The sequence below is a fragment of the Mesoplodon bidens genome (assembly GCF_964165515.1).
Source record: "Mesoplodon bidens genome assembly, chromosome: 4".
Lineage (NCBI taxonomy): Eukaryota > Metazoa > Chordata > Mammalia > Artiodactyla > Ziphiidae > Mesoplodon > Mesoplodon bidens.
This window is the reverse complement of record NC_138160.1, coordinates 119151090-119177019: the sequence shown is the minus strand read 5'-3', so window position 1 is coordinate 119177019 and position 25930 is coordinate 119151090. Positions and strand designations below refer to the sequence as shown.

The window sequence follows — 25930 nt, the reverse complement described above, 5'->3', positions numbered from 1 at the left end:
TAGTATCCTCATTTGACCCTTCTGAGGGCCCTAAGTTTTTACCTTCTAAATTTTAGTCAGAAACCACCTCCATGACCCCAGTGAACCCATCCACCTCTATGTAACCCCAAGTATTTCTGAATGGCCCCTTGATATAACTCATTGACTTTCACATGACCCCATTTGGTACCTTCATTATCTGCTCTGGATTCTAAGTTACCTGCTGAGTCTAAGGCCAGAACCTAATCAGTTTCCTTGACTCCCCATCATATCAGCCACCTATTCATTCACAGGTGTGAATGGAACCTAGGAGCAGGTGTGGCCAGAGAGGCCCCTTTTCTACTCACCTCTCAAATTCTGCCTTGGGGCATCTTTAGTATGGCCTGTCAGGAAGAGGTATAGCCCTGTTAAGTGACTTTCCTACTACTACCCTGTCCCCCAGGAGCACTTAGGACATTCGGGTGGCTTCCTGAGTCAGTCTTCCCCACTTCTCCAATTCTTTTTTCTTCTCTCTGCCAGGTCATTTTTGGCTTGTCTCCCCAGCCCTTCCAGAGTCCCAAATGGAAATGGTGACTGTCTGTCCCCCTCCCCACTAGACTGTGAGCCCCGTGTGGACAGGGATCTGGTCAATCCTTTTCTCACCACAGTATCCCCAGCACCCAGCACAGTGTGCAGCACTGTTCACCTTCACTGAATGAGAGGATGGAGGCTCAAGAGACGCTGTCCTCAAGGGTCAGCCCCTAGGAGTCCCTGAGCCCACGGACACGTCCCAGGACCACCAGGTGGCGCAAACCACCTATCACATCTCACCTGCAGTCCTCCAAGTCTCTGGATTTGGACAGTCCTGGAAAATGGACCTATTAAGGGCAGAGGTTGTGGAGGGAATATGATGGGCCGTTAGAATGCAGAAAAAAAAGAACTTTGCTTTAGATTTATTTTCATCTCATCTTTTTAAAATTTCTATTTTTGTGTATGTTTTATAATGTACATATTTTAGTACAGTAGTACACGTATATAATTTACAATAAATAATTATACAATTAAGAAAGTGAACTAAACGTTTTTTTTACTGATGGGAGGCACAGCTAGTGCTCAGGGAAGCACACGTGTCTGCAGCGGATGGAGCCTGCTCCTCTGCTTTCACTCACCCACCCTCGTGAGGTAGAGGGTGGGAAGCTGACCCCAAACTCAAAGGACCTTTGAGACAGCGTGGAGAAGAAAGTACAGAGAGCTTTTTTATGTTGCCACATTGCTCTTTCAATTTCACTTAAATGAACATTTACTTCCACTCAGCAAAATGAAGGTGCCAGATGGCTTGGTTATAAAATACACTCAGCTGATCCAAATTAAATAACCTGGCTTTAAGTCACTACATCTCTCCACAGACTCACAGGTCCCTTGTATCAAATGTGAGTGGGCTTATAAATGTTGACTGCTTAGTTGCAAGGTTGGCTTATTAACTAAATATGTTACCACTGAGGTCAAACTGCTGGCCAAACTACAGTAATCTATTTTAAAAATAGAAAGGATTTGCTCATCACAGCTGTATTGCAGGTGCCACCACTGTCAGTCTGAGGATTGCAGGGTTTAAAGGATGCTAGTCTGTGATCATCACATGGAAAATTATTCTTCCCAGACATGTCCTTCACTAGCGTTTCTGAGTCACTAGAAGAGTACGAGAAATAGCAACCTAAAAAACAATCAACAACTTGTCATTCCACCTTTTCCCAAGACCAAGAATTAATGGCTTCCATAACCTTCCCCCACCAAACATCTTTGGGCTTGTTGACAAATGGCTATTTGCAAGGCAGAGTGTCTTTTATTCCTGTAGCAGTAGATCTGTACAAGAGGCCACCTCTGGAGCTCAGAGACCCGGCAGCACCAACATAAAGACCAAAATATAAACAGGGCCACAGTCCCATCCCACTCACACCCCAGGATGCCTGTGGGACAGAAGGGGCAGCACACACACACACACTATTTATTCCAAAGCATTAACTGTAAGAGCAGTTTAAGTCACAGGTCAGCCGGAAGAGGGGGAAATAGGGTGAGAGGAGGTCATACTATCTCTACCTTACCTTCCAGAGTGTCAGGGCCTCCAGGGGCCAGAGAGCAGCCCTCCTTGCTAACAAGTGCATTCTGAAATAGGCTTTTCCTACCTCTTATTTCATCCTCTAACTGATATCAGTTCCAAAACCATCTCTAGAGGAGTTCCTTATATATATATATAATTCTTATATATATACATTTATGTCCATATAAAAGAAAGCAGTAGTGGCCTCGATGGATGGAAGATGAGGTGGACACACACTTGAGTGGAGAGAGCTTGGCACTGAGGGACAGGCCTGGGTCCTGGGTTATTGCCAGGTGAGGCAGGAGAATGGGGTGTGGTTCCCAAGGCTGCTGAGTGGAGGAAGAGAGGATAGTGCTGGTGGTCTGCAGACCTGCTGCTGGTCAACTCAGAGGAAGGAGGAGGAAAAAGGGTGGGAGTCCAAGCTGAGACCTGGGGTCAAGACCTGCCCTCGGAAACAAGGGAGATAAGGGGAGGAACTTGTGAGAAGAGGAGAGCCTGGTAAGTTCAACCACCCTTCCCACTTCTTGAGATGGTGGCTAGAGCATGCACACAACTGGCCTAGAAAATGAGGCTCTGGGGCGAAGAGGGATGTGAGAGCTGGGGAGAGGGTCGGAGGCCCAGAGAAGCCCCAGGATGCAAGATCGACACCATGAATAGCATCTCCATCTCCTTGGCCCACAGGGCTCTCCACACCCCCCTGGCTGCCCAACAACTGCCTGGAGCTGATCCAAGTGGCCCCTGGCTGGAATTGTGCTCACTGACCCCTCTGGGGGCATTGCCTGCCTCTGGGACCTGCCCATCCATGCCAGCTAAGTATCAGGCCCAGTGTTATCCCTCGTGGCTTTGCTGCCAGTCACAGTTCCATGGCCCTGGCTGAGGGCAGGGCTCGAGTGTGTCTTGCGGAGAGACGGGTCATCCCCCTCCAGGGTGGCCAGCCGGGCCTCAATCCGCTCCAGGTCATCTGAGCCCACTTTGATTTTCACAGCCAGGAGGTGGATGTAGGTCTCATAACGGCTTTTCTGGGGAAAGGGCAGAGAAAGGCCAAAAACAAAGTCAAAAGACAAAAAACAAAATGAGAAAAAAATGTATCTTATATAACAAAAGACTAATTTCCTTAATATTTAGAGAGCTCTCACAAATCAATAAAAAGGAGATAAACAACCCAGTAAAAAATATTAGGCAAGGGACATGCACAGAAATTTCACTCATAATTTTAAAAACTCTAAATTAATTGGCAATGACATTGGATATGATACCAAAAGCACAGACAAGAGTGAAAATAGACAAATAGGATTTTATCAAAATTTAAAACTTCTCTGTATCAAAGGACACAGTCAATAGAGTGAAAAGGCAATCCACAGAATGGGAAAAAAGTATTTGCAAATCATAAACCTGGTAAGGGTCTAGTATCCAGAATATTAAAGGGAAAAAAAACCTCCTACAACTCAACGACAAAAACACAGCCCAATTTCAGGATGGGCAAAGGACTCCAATAGACATTTCTCCACAGAAGATATACTAATGACCAATAAGCACACAAAAGGATGCTCAACATCACTATTCATCAGGAAAATGCAGATCCAAACCACAATGAGATATCACCTCAAACACATTAAGATAACTACTATCAAAACAAAAACAAAACAGAAAGTAACAAGTGTGTTGGTAAGGATGTGGAAGAATTGGAACCCAAGTACACTATTGGTGGAATGTAAAATGGTACAGCTACTTTGGAAAACAGTGCGGCTATTCCACAAAAAGTGAAAAATAATATTACATGCAATTCAACAATTCCACTTCTGGATATAAAAGCAGGACTGAAAGCAGGATCTCAAAGAAACATTTGCACACCCATGTTCATGGCAGCATTATTCACAGTAGCCAAAAGGTGGAAGCAACCCAAATGTCCATCAGTCGATGAAAGGATAGCCAAAACGTGGTATACAAATACAACAGAATAGTATTCAGCCTGAAAAAGGAAGGAAATTCTAACGTATGCTACAACAGGGATGAACCTTGAGGACATTGTGCTGAGTGACACAGGCCAGTCACGAAAACATAAATTCTGTATGATTCCATTTATATGAAGTACCTAGAGAGTAGTCACATTCATAGAGACAGAAAGTAGAACTGTGGTTGTCAGGGGCTGAGGCTGGGAGGAGGGTGCTGAGGAGTCTTTGTTTAATAGTTATAGAGCTTCAGTTTGGGAAGGTGAAAAGGTTCTGAAGATTGGTTGCCCAAGAATGTGAACAGGCTTAACACTACTGAACTATATACTTAAAAATGATGATAAGATGATGTTAAGATGGTCAATTTTATGCTATGCTTTTTAACCACAATTTTTAAAAAAAAAATTTAATCCAAATTAAAACAGCAATAAGACACCACTTGTTAAACCTATCAGATTAATGGAGATTATGTCCAGTGTTGGTGAGGGCCTGGAGAGAGAGGCACATTCATGAGCTATTAAAGGGGCTGTAAATTGGTAAACATTTAGGAGGGAGATTTGGCAGTGTCTGAGGCCTTGACTCTGAGCTTCAGGCCCTCACTGCAGTCCCAGGGGAGGCAGGGACTAAGGGTCACAGGACCCTGTTCTCACCCAGCTCTGCCACAGGAGCTGAAAGACCCTTCATTTTGGGCTTCACCTCCCCTACCCTTCATTCTCCCCACCACTCCCCACCACCCCCAGTTAAGCCAGGCAGGGGGTGAGAAAGACCAGGGCTCTGGAGCCACAATCAATTGCCTGGGTTAGGATCCTGGCTCCTGCACTTCCTGTGTCACCTCAAGCACATGATCCAACCTCTCCAAGCCTCAATTTCCCCATCTGTAAAATGGGGATAATAACAAAAGCCACGTCACAGAGTTCATATGAGGATTAAATCAATCAATACAAGGGAAGTGAAGAGAATCACACCTGCCAATCAGTGTGGCTTTTTTTACATCACAGAGAGAGTGAAATGGAGAAGACTTCCAAAAGCTATAAAGTGTTATGTTTTTCAAAAGGTCAGGATCAATCCTGGGAGCTCTCCTCTCTCCTCTATGCTGCAGTAGAAAATCAGAGTGGAAATCTAGAGGCTGAGAGGGGCGACTTCCCACCCTTCCTGCTCCAGGGGCTTCCTGACTTGGTCTCAGCCTCTCTTGTGTCTGTCCACCCCCCTGGTGCAGGTCGGTCCAAAATGGACAAGTGGTTCCTGCCTTCCTCCCCCAAGTCCACCCCGCCATCCTTCACCCCACGGTGGGGCAGAACCAGGGGAGGGGGCAGAGACAAGATGGAAAGAAGGGGGAGCTCAGAAGGAAAGACCAAGGTGCTCTGCTTGATAAACCTATGTGAAAGAGGCACAGGAGACACAAGGGGGGAAAGTCACGTGGAGAGAGCTTATGAGTTCTGTGGTTTGGTCGTAAAAACTTCCCGAGAAGCTGGGCCTATGGGGAAAGGGGAGGTGAGGATGGGGCTTGGAGAAAGATGTAGAGGGGTGACAGGGGTCTCTGGCAGAGCCCGTCTGGTGCTCTTTGAGACACGTAAGTGAGGGCACAATTGTTTGTGCAGCTGGACTGTGCAGAGATAGGCCCACAGGAGACCACAGTCCACGACTACCTCAGGGGAGCCCCCAAAGCAGGAGCCCCTGGTCGGGGAATGATGTGGAAGGCAGGAGCTGCCCTCTTCCTCCTGCTCTAGCCCTGTTCTTCAAAACCCCTCCTTTGAAGGGCCCACCTCAAACGTGAGATAATGCTCCTTCAGCCGGTTCTCCTCAGCCTCCTTGGACTTGATGCCCCTCTCGACCGGGTGACACCTGTGCTCAGCCAGCTCTGCAGTCACCTGCCTCAATTTATTCTCATGAGAACGCAGCTGCTCCTCCTGCAAAGACAAGCCATGGACTGTGAGGTCCCACTCTCAGGAGGTCACAGGGCTATCCCACCAGGAGCTGCTTCATCAAAGGGAAACTGAGGCCTGGCCAGGGTTGTCAAATACACAGGGGCAGAGCCGGGTCTAGGCCCAAGGGAGTGTTCCGCCGCTGCCTTCCTTCCTCCCCTCCTGCCATTGGCATCAGCTCTCCTAAAGCCTCCCCAGCAGGCTCAGGAGATGAGAGACCCTCACACTCTGTGTGGACGCAGACACTCCCTTACACAAACACACAGTCACCCAGACACAGCCCCTGGCTCCTATGAACCGTCACATGCACACAAACCCACTGGACCAAGGGGCAGCCCGGCCTCGGCACCCCCTGGCTTCATACGATGCCCACAGTCTCTCACATTCATGCCCGGACACGGCTGATGGCCACAGACCCAGGATCATACCCAAAGACACTGTCACTCACAGACAAGTGCACAGTACACCCCAGCCATCACAGCACAGCCAGACCCCTTTGTGCCATGCAGGCACTGGGCTGCATGCATTTGTGTGTGGGGTGTGTGTGTGTGTGTGCGCAGACACAAGTGTGGTGTAGGTGTGGGTGCACAGCACGTGTGTATACACATAAACATGCGTGTGCTTGAATGGCATGTGTGCACGTGGGGCGAGTGTGCACCGCTTGCACAGCCCCAGGGGCTCTGTGGAGAAGACCCCGGACAAGGGCCCTGACAGGAAGGGAAGTATAGCGCTGCCCCTGCCCTCCACCTCACAAGTAGTGGCCCACCATTTATCCTCCCCTCTCAAAAAAAACCTCTGAAAAATGGAGTATTAATGAGTAGGAGCTTTTTAAGGATTACAAATAAAATATTTAAGGGTAGGTGAGGGCAGCAAAAGAGCCCTGGATGAAGGGGCAGCCAAGTCTCACCTGTCGCTCGCTCCCTGTGACACACACATTCTCTCCCATTCGTCCCAGACACACATCCACAGGACACACTGCCACTGGCACACCCAGACCATTGTGTGGTGTGTGGCCTCAGTCTCCCCATCTGTAAACGGGGATGGGGTGCGGTGGAGATGGAGGAGAATATCTGCCCTTGTCTCTTAGCCCAGGACCAGGCGCCGGATAGGCGCTGAGGTGAGGGCTGTTGAATGGGGGGCCTGGCACGGCAGAGGCAGCCTGGGGAGGTGGTGTTGTGATCCCAGGAGCTTGTACCTGGCAGAGGCGAGTGGTGCAGGAGGGCAGCAGGGGCCGACAGAACTTCTTCATGGAGCTGACGGCAGCTGGGAAGGCGGGCGCCGAGAAGATGGCAGCCACCAGGTTGATCCTAAGGATCCAGGACAGCATTTCTTCCTTGCTCCTGGGGAAAGGAGGGGAGGGGAGAGCGCACTGGCTTCTCACAATAGGACTCCCTATCCCACACCCAGCACCCAGTACCCAGCACCAGCCTGGCACAGAGAGGGCATGAAGACCTCCGTGTAAGTGGGCAAAGGAGTGAGGGAGGACGGCAGGATGGGGGCTGGATGGGCCTGGTCACATCTGTGTAGGGAGCTCCCCTCTGTCCCAGCTCCCAGGCAAGACCTGGATTTTCATGTGGAAATAAAGCTGCCCAGCCAGGTTCAGAGCTAACAGCCTGGAGCTAATGAGTGTGACACCAGCAGGGGATTGTTAGAGGCAGCTGGGCAACTGGTCACCCCAACTTGGCCATCTCGTCCCTGCCCCACTACCTGGCCCGGCACATCCACTCTTGTCCTGAGAGCTCACTTACCAGCCTCCCCCCTTTTAATCTCATCTGACACATGAAACCCCAATCTCAAGTCACAGGAGGATGGAGCGCAGGGGAGTGGAATGAAGGTCTTATGGAGAAACTGTAGGGTGAGTCTTTTGCACCCGTCCCCCTGACTTTAAGTGGAGGATGATAAAGATCCCATCTGCCCTGTATTTAGGGACTTCAGTGCACATCAGAATCACCTAGAGGGCTTGTTAAAACACAGTTGCTGGCCCATCCCCAGCATTTTTGATTCAGGAGGTCTAAGGTGGGACCAGAGAAACTGCATTTCTAACAGGTTTTTCAAGAGATGCTGAGGGAACCACACTTGAGAACCAGTGCTCCTGGGGAGGGACCCAAGCTGTTTACGGATACACTCACTCTCATGGCTGCTGTGCAGGGGAAGCTAAGGGCGCCTCCCCTGAGGTGGACGAGGCGAGGGGATGGGGCAGGTCCTGAGCCCAGGGTGGGAGCGAGGGTGCTCCACTCCTACTTACGGTGCCTGGAAGAGGAAGACCCTCCAGTCGGCTGTCTTCAGCTTGAGCACATTGGACTTCTTGCTGTAGTCGGAGGCCCTGGTGGCCAGAGCATGGTGCACACGAATGGCGTTCTTCAAGTCGCCCTCAGACAGGGCTTTGTCAGGCCTGTACTCATCCTGGACAAGCCAGGTAGGGGTTGGGCAAGCCTCTGTCATCACCAGGCTCTGACTTACTGGCCCATACTTGCTCCACCCTCACTGTCCCTCCCTCTTGCTCTCCTTCTCTCTGTCCCTGTACATCCCACCATTACTCAAGCTGCTGCCACTCTGACGCCATGCCCACCCCAAGAAGACTCACTAGGCACTCCTCCCCAGTTGGTCTCAGAAGCCTGAACAGGCCTTACACTGTGTATCCTCTGAACCCCTGAACATTCAAAAGACCCCTCCCTGAAACCACCAAAGCCCTTCGTGAGCCCGAGTAAGGCCTTTGATGAGGGAGGACCCAGAATCTGCCTAAGCTCTAGGTCCTGCCCGGGACTCTCTGGACACCATAAGGCAGGGGCTGAGCTGGCCCTGTCTGGGTAAGGACTCTGGGGTAGTCTCTCACCTTCTGCAGGTACAGAATGGTCCCTTTGAGCACCGCGTAGAATTTCTTCCAGCCACGCCTCCCACGGGGCGCTGGGGAGGGGGGCACGGGTAGTGTGGCCACAACCAACCACCCCGATATCTCTTCCCTTGTGTCCCCCACACGTCTGCCTGCATGGGCATTACCAGAGGAGTGGCCAAGGGGGTGTGGACCCCTTCTGGACTAGCATCCCTCCCCATGCCCCTTCCCCGCTGACACCCACTCCTCTTGCCATCCATGTCGGCGTGAGTCTTCCGGGTCAGCACACCATGCTTGTAGGTGGTGGCGCTGAAAGCCTGTGGGACATCCAGGAAGGGGTTGCTACCATCCAGGATCCGTGTCACCTTCTTTGTGCCTGTCCCAAACTTGTCATCCACCAGCTCAGACAGTGATTTCCTCAGCTCATCTTCATCACTAGGAAAGTACTAGGCCTGAGTACCACCTCCATGGAGGCCTCATCCCTACATCAACATGCCCCCTCCCCACAAAACACTCCTTTGGAAGCCAGTTAGAGGTAAAGAGCAGAGATAAGGAGGTTCCAGTTCCAGACCACAGGTCCAGACCTTTGTCCCCTCCCCTGAGTCTTCAATTCTGACATCTCTCCTCTGAGCTTTGATTTTTGGTCTCCAAGCTGCAATCTTCACCCTTGATCACAAAGCTGGAGACCTTACTACCTTCAGGCTTCCTTCCTTGTCTTTCTTCTCCTCTCTGAAAGCCCAGCCCCAGGGAGCAGTAACCCATGGCCAGACTGCCCAAGCCCCAGGGACATGGTGAGGGAGGGAAGGTCAGTAGATGAGGCCCCTAAAGTCTAGGTTCCCCAGCCTAGAAGCTCTGGTATAAGAATGCCAGCTCTCCCCAGCTGGACTGGGGTTCCTAACAATCCCTGCCTGGGACCTCTTCATAGACCCAAAGACCCAGGCTGCCCTGGGGAGTACAGCAACTCCCCAGTGGAGTGGCAACTTTCCTCAGGAGGCTGTTAGTCTCCCCAATCAGCAAGGTCACCACACCTCTTTCCAGATGGCTGGGCACCTCCAGGTCTCTCTGCCCTCACAGGGGAAGGAGTTAGGGGGCAGTCACCTCTCCCCATTGCCAACAGCATCACCACCTCAACATGGTCAGATTACTGGAGTTGTAAAGGGACTCATAGCTCATGCCTGTGTACCTCCCCGAGGGGAAAGAGCTATCATCATTGGGAATAGTGGCAATATCCCCTGAACAGAAAACCTGTTGTGAACATCATGAAACTAAACCCACAGTTCAATCTATTCCATAGCTGTAAACATTGCACACTTTTTATCAAGACAGAAAACAAACCCAAAGGGGAACTCAACACCAGGAGCTGGCCAGCTGGCCAGGGGTCACCAGGGCCCTGGGTGGGAGAAATCAGCACCATGGAGAGTAACTGGCGTGACTTCCCAGTACCCCCAGCCACTCCCGCTCCCCCTCCCCGTAATTCAGTCTCCCCATACCTGTGCCCATGGGCACTACTCACATGGCCCATTCCAGCTTTTCATTCTTGATGGAGTTGTAAAGCGTCTGGGAGAGGGGAAAAAAAAGAGAGAGGAGTTCAATGAACAGTCAAAGAAATCTCCATCTAGCAATGTGGATGTGGTGAGGGAGCATCTTTTCAGCCAGTGGGGCAAAGTAGGTGTTTGATTCACACTTATTTATTGGATGGGTGAATAAATGGGGGATGGGTGGGTAGATTCATTTTTAGGTGATTGGATAGACTTGAGGATGAGTGGGTGGATGGGTTGGTAGGTAGGTGAATGGGCAGGGAAATGGGTGAGTGGATGTGGAGTGTATATAGGGGACTGTGTAGGAGTGTATGTGTGGGTGATGGGTGAATGGGTGGGTGTATGGGCAGGTGAATGATTGAGTTGCAGGGTGGGTGGGTGTATGGAAGGATGGGTATATGGGAGGATGGGTAGATGGGTGGATGAGTAGACGGGGAGTAGGTGGGTGAAGGGACTGGGATTATTTGATCTTACTTACAAAAACACTTTTAAGTGCTTCCTGACAGTGAAGAACATAATTATGGTAAGAACAGCGATGGAGGCAATGTTTATTTTTTGACCTCCAGACTCACTATTCAACTGCCCACCTGATATCATCAGGTCCCTCTAACTCACTATCTAAAACTGAACTCATCATCTACCCCCCAGAAACCTGCTCCTCTTCCTCCAAGGTGGAGAACTGACAGGGATTGAAAGGCCAGAGTTCCACCTTGGGCTTCAGCCTCAAAAGAAAATTAGATTCCTGGTGATGTTGAAAAAATGAGTGGGCTTTTCCCTGTGGTAATGATCATGATGGTAGTGGTGAAGGTGGTAGTGGTGATAAAGGTCGTGGTGATGGTGGCGGCAGCTGTGACAATGGGTGGCAAGTTTGAGGATTACCATGACAGCAATAATGATAGTGGAGCACTAAAAACAAATCTCACAGAGCCTATCCCTCTGCCTAACTCAGGGAACACATAACAGTCACATGTTGAGCTGGATGGTCTCTCCCTCTGTCCCAAAGTCATCACGACCCTGACCCCAGAATTAGGAATCTTGACCATCAGGATTTAGTGGGCAGAAACCTCTCTCCTCTCCATCCACCCTGGACACAGCTGGGGCCACAGGGACCCTTAGCAATTTATACCTTCAGCAGGTCTTTGGCAAAGTCTTGTCCGTCATTCAGCTGGTCCAAGTTGGCAATGAATTGCTGGCAGGACATCTTCTTGCCAATGTTCTGTAATGGAGAAATGGTTCTGCCTGAGAGTAGGGATGGAGGTTGGTGTGGTCCCCACACCCTGCCCTGCCCGGCCAGAAGGGATGAGGCGGCATCAAGGGCGGTAATGGAAACAAGACTCTGCCTGGGTTTCCCTTGGTCTCCCGAGAGTTTACAAAACTCTTTTTCACATTCAAGATTCTATTTGATCCTCAAGCATCATGAGAGGTCGGGGTTCTCCTCAAACCCAGATGAAGGAGTCAGGTTAGATGATGTATTGTAATAGCTGACATTTGCCGGGTGCCTAGCATGTTCCAGGTATTGTACTCAACATGCATTATCTTATTTCCTTCTCACAACAAAGAGAAGGTGAGGTGGGTGTTATTATTATCCCCACTTGACAGGTAAGGAAACTGAGGTGCAGGAAGGTGAAGTGACGTGCCCATGATCACACAGCAAGGAAGGAGAAGGGCTGAGTGTGTCTGACACCAAAGCCCATGCTCTCACCCGCTACTCCATGGTTAACTCTCCCAAGGTCACACAGCACCAGGACTTGAACCCAGGCCTCTTGGCTCCTGAGCAGAAGCTCTGTGTATTCCGTCACAACTGTCTCACCCTCTCACCTGTACAGAGGGGCGGCAAGACCTCCAAGAGGTAGGTGAAGTGAGGGAGAGTTTGGTCTTAAGAGAATCAAAAATCAATTTCCGGGCCTCCCTGGTGGCGCAGTGGTTGAGAGTCCGCCTGCCGATGCAGGGGATACGGGTTCGTGCCCCGGTCTGGGAGGATCCCATGTGCCGCGGAGCGGCTGCGCCCGTGAGCCATGGCCGCTGGGCCTGCGCGTCCGGAGCCTGTGCTCCGCAACGGGAGCGGCCACAACAGTGAGAGGCCCGCATACCGCAAAAGGAAAAAAAAAAAAAAAAAAAAAAAAAATCAATTTCCACCAACACACATGGGTACCCCATGCTGAGCTGCACTGGGACCTAGGGAGCCCAAGCAGATGGTTTCACACCAGGAGGCACAAACAGACAAAGATCTGGGAATGACTGTACCCCAAAGTTCTGCCTTCATTTTTTAACCAATGATTAGAAGAGGGGCTCCAGCCCTCCAAACCCAACATCTGATGTGCATACTTTCAGACTTGCAGGGTCCACGTTTGAGGAAACACTGGTGGCACTTCACCTTTGAGAAGACAAAGACCCTTGAACACTAGATATTTACTGGTGTAGGATTTTGTGGATCTAGGTTTGCTATAAGGCAGTGTTTCCCAAGATTCACCTACCGATGGGAATAGGAATTCCCCCCAGAAAAGGATTTCATAATCCAATAAGTTTATATCTTTCAGAGTTTTTAATGTGCTTCTGTGTGTTAAGAGTCTCCAAGGAGAGGATTCCACATACAGTGTCTCAAATTTATTGACCTTAGCACCATTTTAGCAAAGATTCTATTAACATCATGTGGGACATGCACACACCACAGAAAATAATCCAGAAAACAATGATAGAAAGCTTTATAAGTAGCTGGCAAGCAAGAATTTTCTATACCTTTCCCAAAGGGTTAAGGAGAAATGACCTATGTGTGCCTTAATATAGTATGTTTCATAAGTCTATGTGTATATTTTACATGTACATATATGTATTATGTGTACATGTATATAGTCATTTATGTGTACATTCATAATTGAGGAATATGAGGGTAATGTTGATAATATTGCCTGAGTTCCACACACACTGAACATTCCCCAGCTATCAGTCAGGGGTGCAAAATCAAAAAATAACCAGGCTGGGCTTCCCTGGTGGTGCAGTGGTTGAGAGTCCACCTGCCGATGCAGGGGACACGGGTTCGTGCCCTGGTCTGGGAAGATCCCACATGCCGCGGAGCGGCTGGGCGCGTGAGCCATGGCCGTTTGCGCGTCCGGAGCCTGTGCTCCGCAACGGGAGAGGCCACAGCAGTGAGAGGCCCGCGTACCGCAATCAATCAATCAATCAATCAATAACCAGGCAAGATTTCCAATCCTAGTAATGACAGACTATCTTATTGCAGATGAACCTTCCCATCAGAAACAATTGCTGGTCAAAATATTAATAAAACATCTATGTGAAGACACTGGAGAAATATAAGAGCAATGAGGACTTCAAGGCTAAAGATCCTGCAAATAAGGGAAACATGGAGGTGGTGAGGCTGACTAGGAGCAGCTTTCCTCTTTGAAGCATTTGTCAATTCTCAAGCAGTGTACAAAAGGGTGAGCAACTCAGTGGTCAATAGGACTAGAGAACAAAAATTGGAATTCAGGGCCCACCAAGGACAAGGGGCCCTGGGAAACACTCTGGTCATACTTCAGCAAAACACCTGAAATTAAGAAAGGAAGGAAAATTTTCAGACAGAAGGAAAGTTATCTCAGATGGAAGCATGGAGAAGCAGAAAGGAATGAAGAGCAACAAAAAGGGTGGCTAAGTCTAAATGAATATTGAGTGTGCAAAATAACAATAATAAAGTTTTCTGGGGAATAAAATATAGAAAGAGATATAATATTTAAAAGGATGATAACAGTAGTATATAAGTTGAGAAGACAAATAAATGAAGTTGAGGCATTTTAAGGTTATTTCATTTCCCAGGATGTGGTAAAAAGTACTTTAATAAGTCAGGGATGAATATTGCAAATGACAAAAAGAATTCTAAAAGAATTCACAGCTAACAAGCTAACAGGGGAAAATGGAATTCTAAAACATACTTAAATAATCCAAAAGTAGGCAAGAAAGGAGAAAAAAAAAGCAATATAGACCAGATGAGTCAAAGAGAAAACAAAGAGTAACCTGGTATGTTTGAACTCAAATACATTAGTAATTCATTAAATGGTACAATTAAAAGGCAAAGATTAATAGACACCTCTTAAATATAAAGGGACAGAAATCTTGGAAAAAGGATAGAAAAAAGATATACATGCAAACACTAGCAAAAGGACTCCAGTATAACTACACTAATAACTGACAAAGTAGACTTAAAGGTAAGAAGCATTACTAGAAATAGAGACATCTCATAATGATAAAAGGGTCAGTCTACCAGAAGATATAAGCATCCTAAATTTGTATGCACCTAATAACGCAGTCTCAAAAAATAAAAGACAAAAATGGACAGAACTAAAAAGAGAAAGGCATTCACAATCTTGGTTGGAGATTTTAACACTGCTTTCTCAGTAGCAAGAACAAAAATACTAAGCAATTAATTTGTTAGTAACAATCAATTAATTAATGCCAACAAATTAGGAAACCTAGATAAAATAAACAAATTCCTAGAAACATACAAACTACCAAAACTGGCTCAAGCAAAAATAGGAAATCTGAATAGACCTAAAAAGAAGTAGAGATTCAATCAGTAATCAAGAACCGCACAAAAGAAAATTCTAAGACCAGATGGCTTCACCAGTGAAGTTTACCAAACATTTAAAGAAAAATTAACACCAATACTTCTTAAGCTATACCCAAAAATTGAAAAAGAGGGAACACATCCTAACTCATTCTATAAGGCCAGCATTACCTTGATACCAAAACCAGACAAAGAAATCACAAGAAAATAAAACTATAGAACAGTATTCCCTATAAATGTAAAAACCCTCAACAAAATACTAGCAAACAGCAGCATAATAAAAGGATTATGGACTTCCCTAGTGGCCCAGTGGTTAAGAATCCACCTGCCAATGCAGGGGACACAGGTTTGAGCCCTGTTCCAGGAAGATCCCACATACCGTGGAGCAACTAAGCCTGTGCACCACAACTACTGAGCCTGCACTCTAAAGCCCACAAGGCACAACTACTGAGCCCACGTGCCACAACTATTGAAGCCTGTGCGCCTAGAGGACATGCTCCGCAACAAGAGAAGCCAAGACAATGAGAAGCCTGCACACCGCAACGAAAAGCAGCCCCCACTCGCCACAACTAGAGAAAGCCTGTGCGCAGCAACGAAGACCCAACGCAGCCAAAAGTAAATAAATAAATAAAATTATTTTTTAAAAAAGGATTATATATCACGACCAAGTGGAATGCATCCCAGGAATGCAAGGATAGTTCAACATATAAAAATCTATTAACAGGGGCTTCCCTGGTGGCGCAGTGGTTGGGAGTCCGCCTGCCAACGCAGGGGACATAGGTTCAGGCCCTGGTCTGGGAGGATCCCACATGCCATGAAGCGACTAAGCCCGTGCGTCACAATTACCGAGCCCGTGCTCTAGAGCCCATGAGCCACAAGTACTGAGGCTCGCCTGCCTAGAGTCCATGCTCCCCAACAAGAGAAGCCACCGCAATAAGCCCGCTCACCGCAACGAAAGAAAGCCCACGTGTAGCAACAAAGACCCAATGCAGCCAAAAATAAATAAAATTTTTTTCAAATCTATTAACATAATACAGCACATTAATAGAAAGAAGGGGGGTAAAACACATGATCATTTCAATTGGTGCAGAAAAAGCATTTGGCAAGATTCAACACTTCTTTCATGGAAAAAACACTCAACAAACTAGGAATAGAAGAGAACTTCCTCAACGTGATAAAAGGCATTTATGAAAAACCCACAGCTAACATCACACACTCTGGTGAAAGACTGAAAGCTTTCCCCCTAAGATCAGGAAAAGGCAAGAATACCCATTTCTCCCATTTCTATTCAACACTGTACTAGAAGTTCTAGCCAGAGCAATTAGACAAGAAAAATAAAAGTCCCCCAAATTAGAAAGAAAGAAGTGAAATTATCTCTATTCACAGATGAAATGATCTTACATACAGAAAATCCTAAAGAACCCACCAAAAAACTATTAGAGCTAACACACAAATTCAGTAAAGTTGCAAGATATAAGATCAACACACAAAATCAATTACATTTCTATATGTTAGTAATGAACAATCATAAAATGAAATTAAGAAAACAATTCCATTTACAATAGCATCAAAAGGAATAAAGTACTTAGAAACAAATTTAACCACGGAGGTGAAAGACTTGTACATTGAGAACTAAAAAAGGTTGCTGAAAGAAATTAATAACATAAATAAATATAAAGACATCCTGTGTTCATGAACTGGAAGACTTAATATAGTTATGATGGTAATACTTCAAAAACTGATCTACAGATTCAATATAATTTCTATCAAAATCCCAATGGCCTTTTTTGCAGAAATGTAAAAGCTTATCCTCAAATCCATATGGAATTGTAAGGGATCCCAATAGCCAAAACAATCTTGGAAAAGAACACTTTCTGATTTCAAAACTTACTACAGAGTTAGACTAATCAAAACAGTGGGACACTGGCATAAGAATAGATATATACATCAGTGGCATAGAATTAAGACTCCAGAAATAAACCCATACATCTATGGTCAATTGATTTTTTTAATTGAGTAAATTTGACATGTAACATTGTGTAAGTTTAAGGTGTACACTGTGTTACTTTGTTTTTCTGTTGTTGGTGTTTTTTGCGGGGGGGCCACACCATGCAGCATGTGGGATCTTAGTTCCCCAACCAAGGATCAAACCCATGCCCCCTGCATTGGGAGCACGGAGTCTTAATCACTAGACCACCAGGGAAGTCCCTACACTGTGTTACTTTGATACATTTATAAATTGTAATGCTATGATCAATTGATTTTTGACAAGTGTACCAAGACCATCCAATGGGGAAAGAATAGTCTCTTCAACAAATGGTGCTGGGACAAATGTGCTGGGAAATTTGAATATCCACAGCAAAAGAATGAAGTTGGACCCTTACTTCACACCATATACAAAAAGTAACTCAAAATGGATCAAAGATGTAAACATAAGAGCCAATACTATAAAACTCTTAGAAGAAAACATAGGGCTAAATCTTCATGACCTTGTATTTAGCAATGGTTTCTTAGATATGACACCAAAAGCACAAGCAACAAAAGAAAAAAATAGATAAACTGATTACATCAAAATTTAAAACTTTTGTGCCCCAAAAGACACTATTGAGAGAATGGAAAGACAATCTATAAAAAGGGAAAATTTTTCTAACCATGATCTGATAAGAGTATAGTATTTAGAATAAATAAAGAACTCTTACAACTCAACAACAAAAACACAAGCAACCCAATTAAAGAAAAGCAAAAGATTTAAATAGACATTTCTCCAAAGAAGATATACAAATGATCAATGAGCATATGAAAAGATGCTCAAGATTACTAATCATTAGGTAAATGCAGATTAAAACTATAATAAGATATAACTTGGCTATTATCAAAAAGCAGAAAATAACAAATGTTGGTAAGGAGGTAGAGAAACTGGAAACTTTGTGCACTACTGGTGTGAATGTAAAATGGTGCAATCATTATGGAAAACAGCATGGTTGTTCCTCAAAAGTGAAAAATAACATCACCATATGATCCAGCAATACTACTTCTGGGTATATACCCAAAAGAATTAAAAGCAGAGTCTCAAAGAAATATTTGCACACCCATGTTCATAGCAGCACTATTCACAGTAGCCAAAAGATGCAAGCAACCCAAATGTCCATGAGCAGATGAAAGGATACACAACATGTGGTATATACATACAGTGTAATAGTATTCAGCCTTAAAAAGGAAGGAAATTCTGATACATGCTACAACATCGATAAACCTTGAGGATATTATGCTAAGTGACATAAGCCAGCCACAGAAACAAATTCTGTGTGATTCCAATTACATGAGGTATGTAGCGTAGTAAAATTCACAAAGGCAAAAAGCAGAATGGTGGTTGCCAAGGGCTGGGGGGCAGGGAATGGGGAGTTGTTCAATGGATATAGAGTTTCAGATTGAGAAGATGAAAAAGTTCTGAAGACTGGTTGCACAACAATGTGAATAGACTTAATACTACTGACTTATACATATAAAAATGGTGAGGATGGTAAATTTTATGTAATGCATATTTTACCACAATTTTTAATTTTTTTTACAACTTTAAATAAAAATTATAAAACCCCCCAAAATGGGCAAAGTATCAATACCTGAATAGACATTTCACCAGAGAAGATATACAAATGGCCACAAGCACATGAAAATATGCTCAATATCATTAGTCACTAGGGAGATGCAGATTAAAACCAAAATGGGATACCACTTCATACCCACTAAAATAGCTATCATTATAAAAGAAAAAAAGAAAGAAAGAAAAGAAGTGTTGGCAAGGAGGTGAATAAATTGAAACCATTATACATTACTAGTGGGTATTTTAAATGGTTCAGCCACTATGGAAAATAGTTTCACAGTTTCTCAAAAAGTTAAACATAGGATTACCATAAGATGCAGCTGGTCTACTCCTAGGAATTGAAAACAGGTGTTCAAACAAAAACTTGTACACAAATGTTCAGAGTAACACTATTCACAATATCGAAAGGGTGGAAACAATCCAAACATTCACTAAAAGACAAATGGATACACAAAATGTGGCATATCCATTCAATGGAATATTATTCGGCCGTAAAAACAAATGAAATTATGACACATGCTATGACACGGATGAACCTTGGAAACATTACACTAAGTGAAGGAAGCCAGATAAAAAGGCTACATACTATATGATTCCATTCACATTAAATATCCAGAATAGGCAAATCCATAGAGACAGAAAACAAATTAGTGGTTGCCAGGGGCTGGAGGAAGGAGAGAATGGGGAGTCACTGAGAATGGGTATGGGGTTTCCTTTTGGGGTGATGAAAAAGTTCTGGAACAAGAGAGTGGTGATGGTTGCACACTATGTGAATGTACTTAATTCCACTGAATTTTACACCTTAAGCTGGGTAAAATGGTAAATTTATGTCTTGTATATTTTACCATAATAAAAAACTCATTAAGGATATACAAGATTTTTACAACACAGTTAAAAGACTTGACCTTATTAACACATAGAACATTACAACCAGCAAATGCAGAATACACTTTCGTCTACTAAAATCAATCTCTCTCTGGATGGGAAAGTAAGATAATCAACTGCAAAAAAGTGAAATCATATTGGGTAAATTACCTGATTTAAAATAAAATAACAACAATAACCAGGCAAAAAGACATGTACCAGAAAAGAAAAAGAAAGAGAGAAGGGAAGGGAAAGGAAGGGAAGGGAAGGAAAGGAAAGGAAGAAAGGGAGAGAGAAAGAGAAAGGAAGGAAGGAAGGGAAAGAAAGAAAAGAAAGAAAGAAAGAAAGAAAGGAGGGAGGGAGGGAGGGAGAGAAAAAGGGAAAGAGAGAAGGAAAAGACGTGTGTCCAGAAACTCCAAAGGCGGACTGACATGGATGATTTGGGGCCTCCAAGTTCCCAGTTCCTCCCTTCCTCCCACCACCATTTGGATCAAAAGGGCCTCCCTGCTGCCTTGACCCTCAAAACTGTTCCCACAGCTTCTGTCTCCAATCAGAAAAGAGTTATGGTTGGCCTGGCCACAGCCCCATTCCAAGGCCTTTTCCACAGGTCTGGCGTGACCTGCCTGCGCAGGCCTGGGGTCAGAACAATCCCAGCCTGTCTTTAAGTCTCCCCCCAAGAGCAGAATCAGACAGGCCAAGAAGAAAGAAAGTAGATGTCATCCTTCAGGGCAAGGAGAGGGGCCAATTGAAAGTCCCATGGGCAGGGAAACCCTCATCACTGTTTGCAAATCTAGACTAAACCTGAGTTGTACTCAGTGTTCCTTTAAAGTTCTTGTATGACGCTCAGATGGCTCTCAGATGCCATCTGAGAATGGGCAGGACCCCCCGCCCCCAGTCTTCAGAATAGTATCCCAACCCCTGCATCTGTCCAGTCCTCCACCATCCAGCACCAACCCACCTCCCCAGCACTCCCACTGCTAACCTTCAGGCAACCCAAGTTTGAGAGAAATTAAGCTTTTCTTGAAAAAAAACTTATCTTTGTTTCAGCTTGAAAGCTCATGGCACAGCTTCTCCCATCCATCTCCTCCTCCCTCTACTGGCCTCAGCCTAGACGCTTCTCCCTCCCTCACCCCAGCGTTCACTCCATTAACCAGTGCTAGTGACTGCACATCCAAAATACATTTTTAATACCTCTCCTTGTCTCCATCTCCAATTCTCACCCAAGCTCCCATCTTCTCTTGTCTGGAGGTTAAAATCACCCTCTTCTGACATCCTCCCCTTCCAGCTCACTCTGTCATGGGGAATGAGCTTTCCCTACTCCCAGCTAAGGCCACTCTCCACCTATGCTCTGTTGCTCATCTCAAGGAAAGCTTCGATTTTCCCTTCTCTCTCTTGCATCATCAGTTTCTCCTTGCCTGCTTAGTGGATACTACTGACATACACACATGCCCTAGTCAGATTTGAAAGAGTTCCTCCTAGACCCCTCCAGCCAGTGGCTCATTTCAGGAGCCCACTCAAAGCCAAATATCGCAAAAGAATTCTCCACATCCTCCAATTCCTCCCCTCCTATCCTCATCTCCACCCACTCCAGCCTGGCATTTGTCCTCTCCACTCCACCTAAGGTGCTGTTGTGAAGGTCTCCAATGACCTTGACCATGCAGTGATAATGACCCACCGATGGGCATTCCAACCTCAATGATCATTTTTCTGTTGACATCTTTCTTGACCTCATGGCAGCCTTTTATGCAGTTGGCCACTCCTTTCTCCTTGAAACGTTTTCTTCTCTTGACCTCTGAGACACTGCACATTCCTGGTTTTCCTCCCATCTCCACGGCTGCTTCAAAGCCTCTCCTGCTGCTCTGCTTGACCTTTACATAATGCCATGCCCTGGGACGAGGTCACCAGCCTGCCTCTCTCCCTGAGGCACTCAGCCAATCCCATGGCTTTCACTCCACCAGGATGACAATGACCTCCTCACCCCATCTCTCTCTTGCATCCCAGATTCGTTTATCCCACCAGCTCCTTGGCATCCCCATGTTCATGCCCAGTAGGCATCTCAAGCACAATATGTCACAAATGGGACTTGAGCCCCAGCTCTCCCACTCACCACGCCCTCCACCCACCTACGGAAGTTCCTTCTACATCTCAGGAAACAGCACCCCCATCCAGCCAGATGCTGAAGCCATCCTTACTCCTCTCTTTCCCTGATCGGCCCCATCAGCACGTCCTGTCAGGCTCACCCTCAACTGGCCTCCGTCATCTGTCCCTTCTCTCCATGTTCACTGCCCTGTCTGCCCCGGCCACCATCATCTCCCACCTGGACTCCAACAACAGCCACTATGGACAGTTTTACTGTCCACCAAAAGTTAAACATAGAATTACCATCAGACCCAGCAATCCACTGCTTAGGTATACACTCAAAAGAATTGAAAACAGGTGCTCAAACAAAAACTTATGCTAAGTAAAATCAGTCAGACAGAGAAAGACAAATGTTATATAATATCACTTATACGTGGAATCTAAACAATACAACAAATCAGTGAATAAAACAAAAAAGAAGCAGACTCACAGATATAGAGAACAAACCAGTGGTTACCAGGAAGGGCGAGGGGCAATATAGGGTAGGAAGAAAAAGGGTTATTATGAGATTATATGAAATCATGTGTGTGAAACTTTTGAAAATTGTAAAGTACTATAGAACTTAAAGAATTTTTCATTCAATTAAAAAATTAAAATAAATTAAAAAAATTTTTAAAACCTGTACATGTATGTTCATAGCACTGTTCACAATAGCCAAAAGGTGGAAACCAGCCCCACTGGTCCTTCTGCCTGGAAGACTTTGTCCCTGGTCTTTCCATGGCTGGCTCCTGCTCATCCTCCACATCTCTACCCCAACCGTGCCTCCTCTGAGACACCTTCCCTGACCCCCAGTCCAGCCCCATCACACCCTCCTGTTTATTCCCTTCACAGACCTATCACTGCTTTAATCACTTGTTTACTTCTTTATCTTCTATCTCCTCTAACTAGAAGGTAGGCACCCTGAGGCAGGGATTCTCTTTCTTTCTTTTTATGGAACACAGAAGGTGCTGAGCCCCTAGAGTCCAAATGCCCCTCCTACAGAAAGTCCTCCAGATTCCTCCACCAGGCTGTGCCCATCTGAAGAGGGTGCACCTACTCCGTCTGCCAGCCCCTGTACTGCCTCCTGCTTTGACCAGAGCTATTTCTGGGGGCCCTAGCGGGCCCCACATTCCTGAGATCCCCACCTTCCACCAGACGCTCAGTCTCTGTCAAAGAACAGAAGAATGAGAGCAGGAAGGGAGGGGGAGAAGAACAAAGCAGGTGATGCCACTTCCGCTGGGGTCCTTTGGAAAGCTCACAGTAACTGCAACAACCCGGCCCTGGGCTAAGCACTTTACAAGTGCTGTCTCCTTAAGTCTTACAGGGACTTTCTGATGGGGAAACTGAGGTTTAGGGAAGTAAATAACTCGCTCCAGGTCACAAGCTATTGTGTGGAGAAATACAGAGGACTCCAACCCAGAACGCTTGCTTTTGATGTTTTGCAATACTGCCTCAAGAGAGAGACGGGATCCTCAATGTCTGTTGGCTGCAAGTATGAACAATCCTGCCCCACCCGCTTTTGATCTATGAAGGTGGTGATGTTTCTCTTCAGCTGTGGGCATTAAGGTGGTGCCATGGGCAGCTAAGTCCCACCAAGCTCCAGAGTGTTCTCGACCCGGGGTTCACTGACTGCTGCCCTTGTTAGCAGCTCTCAACCAGAGGGAAAGGCATCCAGGGCTGGTACAGGAGTGACTGGGTCCTGAGATGGCCCTTGGCCCCGCCAAGGGTGGAGATGGGGAGAGGAGGGGTGTGCTTAAAGCTCCTTTTAAGGTAAGCCAGCAACACCTGCTCTCTGTAAACAAACAGTAAGCAGTCTTGGGGGAACATCAGCCCATTAATGGGCATTTACTCTGATGATATTCCCATGGAATACACACGTCTTCTTCTCTCCTGTTCCACACCCAGGCTGACAGCCCAGGCGGACATAACCAAAGTTGTCACACAACTACTCTTCGTGCCAAGGTCAGCGAGGCTCTCACCCTCCCCAGGCCAGGTACCCCAGTGCGCCCATGCTTGCTCAGGCTGCCATCAGGCGGGGCACTTCACCTTCTTGATCTTCCAGGGATCTACAGGCTGGGGCTTTGGACTCTCCATTATTTAAATTTTAATATTAATAATACATATGATTATTATCACTGTGCAATAATATTATAATATTATTGTAATATATTGCTATAATGTATTAAATAATACATTATAATATTATTATAATATTATTATAATATATTGTTATGATATATTATAATATATTGTTATAATGTATAATATCATAATATTATTCATAATAATATTAAATAATAAATCCTTACTAAGTGCCAGACCCTAACACTTGGTGATACCTCTCTCAGGTCTCCCCAGGACGCTATGGGGGAAATCATTATTTCCACCTCACAGATGTAGAACCTGAGACGCAGAGAGGGCTAGTGTCTTGCCCAGGGTCACAGAGGTACCACCTGGAGGCAAGAGTAGGCTCTGAAGTTGGACCTATCCCAGGTCTTTCTTCCACCCTACATGTCCTGGACTTTCCTGGTTAACTTTGGAACCAGATGTGCTGGCCTGTTGTCCCCATGAGTCACTGAAATATCCCCAACCCAACAGAGGGGCTCTGACCACCCCGGGGTGAGCAATGACGGGGTAGTGATCAGTGGGCCAGATGGGGTGATGGGGGACACAGAAGGGGAACATGGAGATGGGGTCTAGGCTCACAGGGCATGCAGACCACCAGCTACACTTACCACCTGAGAGAGGGCAAGAGAGCCCAAAGTGGGGGGTCCCCGGAGCAGACAGAGGAAAGAAGAAGGAATTATTGAGCCACAAGCAGCACTGAGATGCCCAGATCCCAGACCAGACACAGGCTCACAGCCCGGGGCACCCACCTATCACTTCTCTGTTTGCCTAGTCAGGGCAGGGAGGTGAGGGGTGCATGACGAGAATGCCTCTTGAGGGCAATCTACCAGCTGACCGGAAGGGGCTGCCTTGGGTGTGGCACTTAAACAGGACTGCACTCAGGCTTACAGCACAAGGGGTAGGAAGAACATGTGATTGTTTAGCAATGTCTGGCATGGACACGGCTAGGGGCACACGTCTTATTTAGCACATCCTAAATTCCCATGTGCCTCAGCTGTTCTTACTGCCCTGCTTGGAGGCAGGGACCCAGGCAGATCTCAAGCGGATAAAACTAGGGCAGAGCCAAGTCTAGAAGCCAAGCTGCCCAACTCCCAGGTCTGCCAAAGAAACACGGCCAGCGAGCAGGAGGTCTCGGGAAGGGGGCTGGAGAAAGAACCGGCCCTTGGACAACTCGGGATGAATCAGTGAGAGGACACACCCGCTCCCTGCCTCCCCAACTCACATGTCCATGCAGGTCCGTGTTGAGAAGCATCAGGGCACAGGTGAGCGTGTGGATCCCATCTAAATCAGAGACGGTGGCACCCTCAGCGTGAGCACCCAGCTCTTTCCCAACCCCAGGCTCCCACCTGCCTCCTGTCAGAGCCAGCCTGGAGGCCTTGGAGACAAGTAGAGGCCAGCCACCTGCCAACCACACATCAGGGCCCAGGGCCTGCGTGATGCTCCGTGTCCCCCCCCATTACAGCATCAGAATCACTTGCTCACCCCAGGTCAGGACCAACTCCTCCCTCAGAGGTGACCAGACCACCCTGGGCCTGTTCTAGCCCAGATTCCTGCCCGCTGTGGCCAAACTCACCTTGAATCTCAGACCCAGGAATGGCTCTGGGTCCTGGGCTATAACCCTTCCATGGCCCATGTCTCCTCTAATAACCAGCCTAGTCCCCCAGGTCCTGGGACTCAGGTCCATCCACAGGACAAGTCCTGCACTTAAGAGGACCCCAACCCAGACTTCCACACTAGGACTCCCACCACACCAACAATCAGCATTGCGACAGGGCACCACAGAGAATGAGGACCCAAAGGACTGACTCCAGGACGGAGGACTTTCAAGCACAGGGAATGACAATGGGCGGGGCAGTTGGGAGGTTCCGTTTCCAGCAGACAGTCCCCATGCCACCTGCCATCGTTCATTCACTGATGTTTCTTGAGCAGGACAGAGGTGGCAGGTGGACCAGAGGTAGGAAGAAGCCAGGGCCCGGCTGGGGGGCAGGGGAGTGGGGTGAGGCGTACCTTCCGAAATGCTGTCGTCAGGGTTGCACTGGCAGTACCGGCGGGAGAAGTGCGTAAGGACCCGCTCACGCTCCTGTGTCTCCCCCATCAGCGGAAAGGCCTTCAGGAAGGTTCTGGAGGGTAATGCAAGGATGCTGAGGGCCTCCAAGAGCCCCTGAGTCAGTCTGAATCCTCACTCGGGGTAGGACCCACCCACACACACACCACCCAAACCTGCCCAAGGGGGCTGAGGCCCCAGAGCCCCAGCATCTGGGCCCAGGGAGGCACCCTGACCCGCATAATGGCCTCTGGAGTGTGGAGTTTCAGCCCTCATCATCCTCCAGGGCCCTTCTGGAAGGATGCAGGGGACAGATCGTGAAGAGCAAA

The 25930-nt window shown here is 47.0% G+C and overlaps 1 protein-coding gene across 2 annotated transcripts in view; it reads right to left on the bottom strand.

Annotated features, from left to right (window-relative positions):
* Nucleotides 1-1703: 1703 nt before the first annotated feature.
* The window catches only part of PSD2 (pleckstrin and Sec7 domain containing 2), a 55707-nt gene continuing 31480 nt past the window's right edge, over nucleotides 1704-25930 (bottom strand). For both annotated transcript variants that reach the window (XM_081231748.1, XM_081231747.1), the window contains 10 exons: nucleotides 25565-25677; nucleotides 24780-24838; nucleotides 11419-11508; nucleotides 10268-10311; nucleotides 8999-9189; nucleotides 8758-8828; nucleotides 8170-8327; nucleotides 7120-7264; nucleotides 5766-5909; nucleotides 1704-3072 (listed from right to left, as the gene is read on the bottom strand). In XM_081231748.1, coding sequence (XP_081087874.1) covers nucleotides 2863-3072; nucleotides 5766-5909; nucleotides 7120-7264; nucleotides 8170-8327; nucleotides 8758-8828; nucleotides 8999-9189; nucleotides 10268-10311; nucleotides 11419-11508; nucleotides 24780-24838; nucleotides 25565-25677 — 1225 coding nt within the window. In that variant the 3' untranslated portion in view covers nucleotides 1704-2862. The remainder of the gene's footprint in view (nucleotides 3073-5765; nucleotides 5910-7119; nucleotides 7265-8169; nucleotides 8328-8757; nucleotides 8829-8998; nucleotides 9190-10267; nucleotides 10312-11418; nucleotides 11509-24779; nucleotides 24839-25564; nucleotides 25678-25930) is intronic.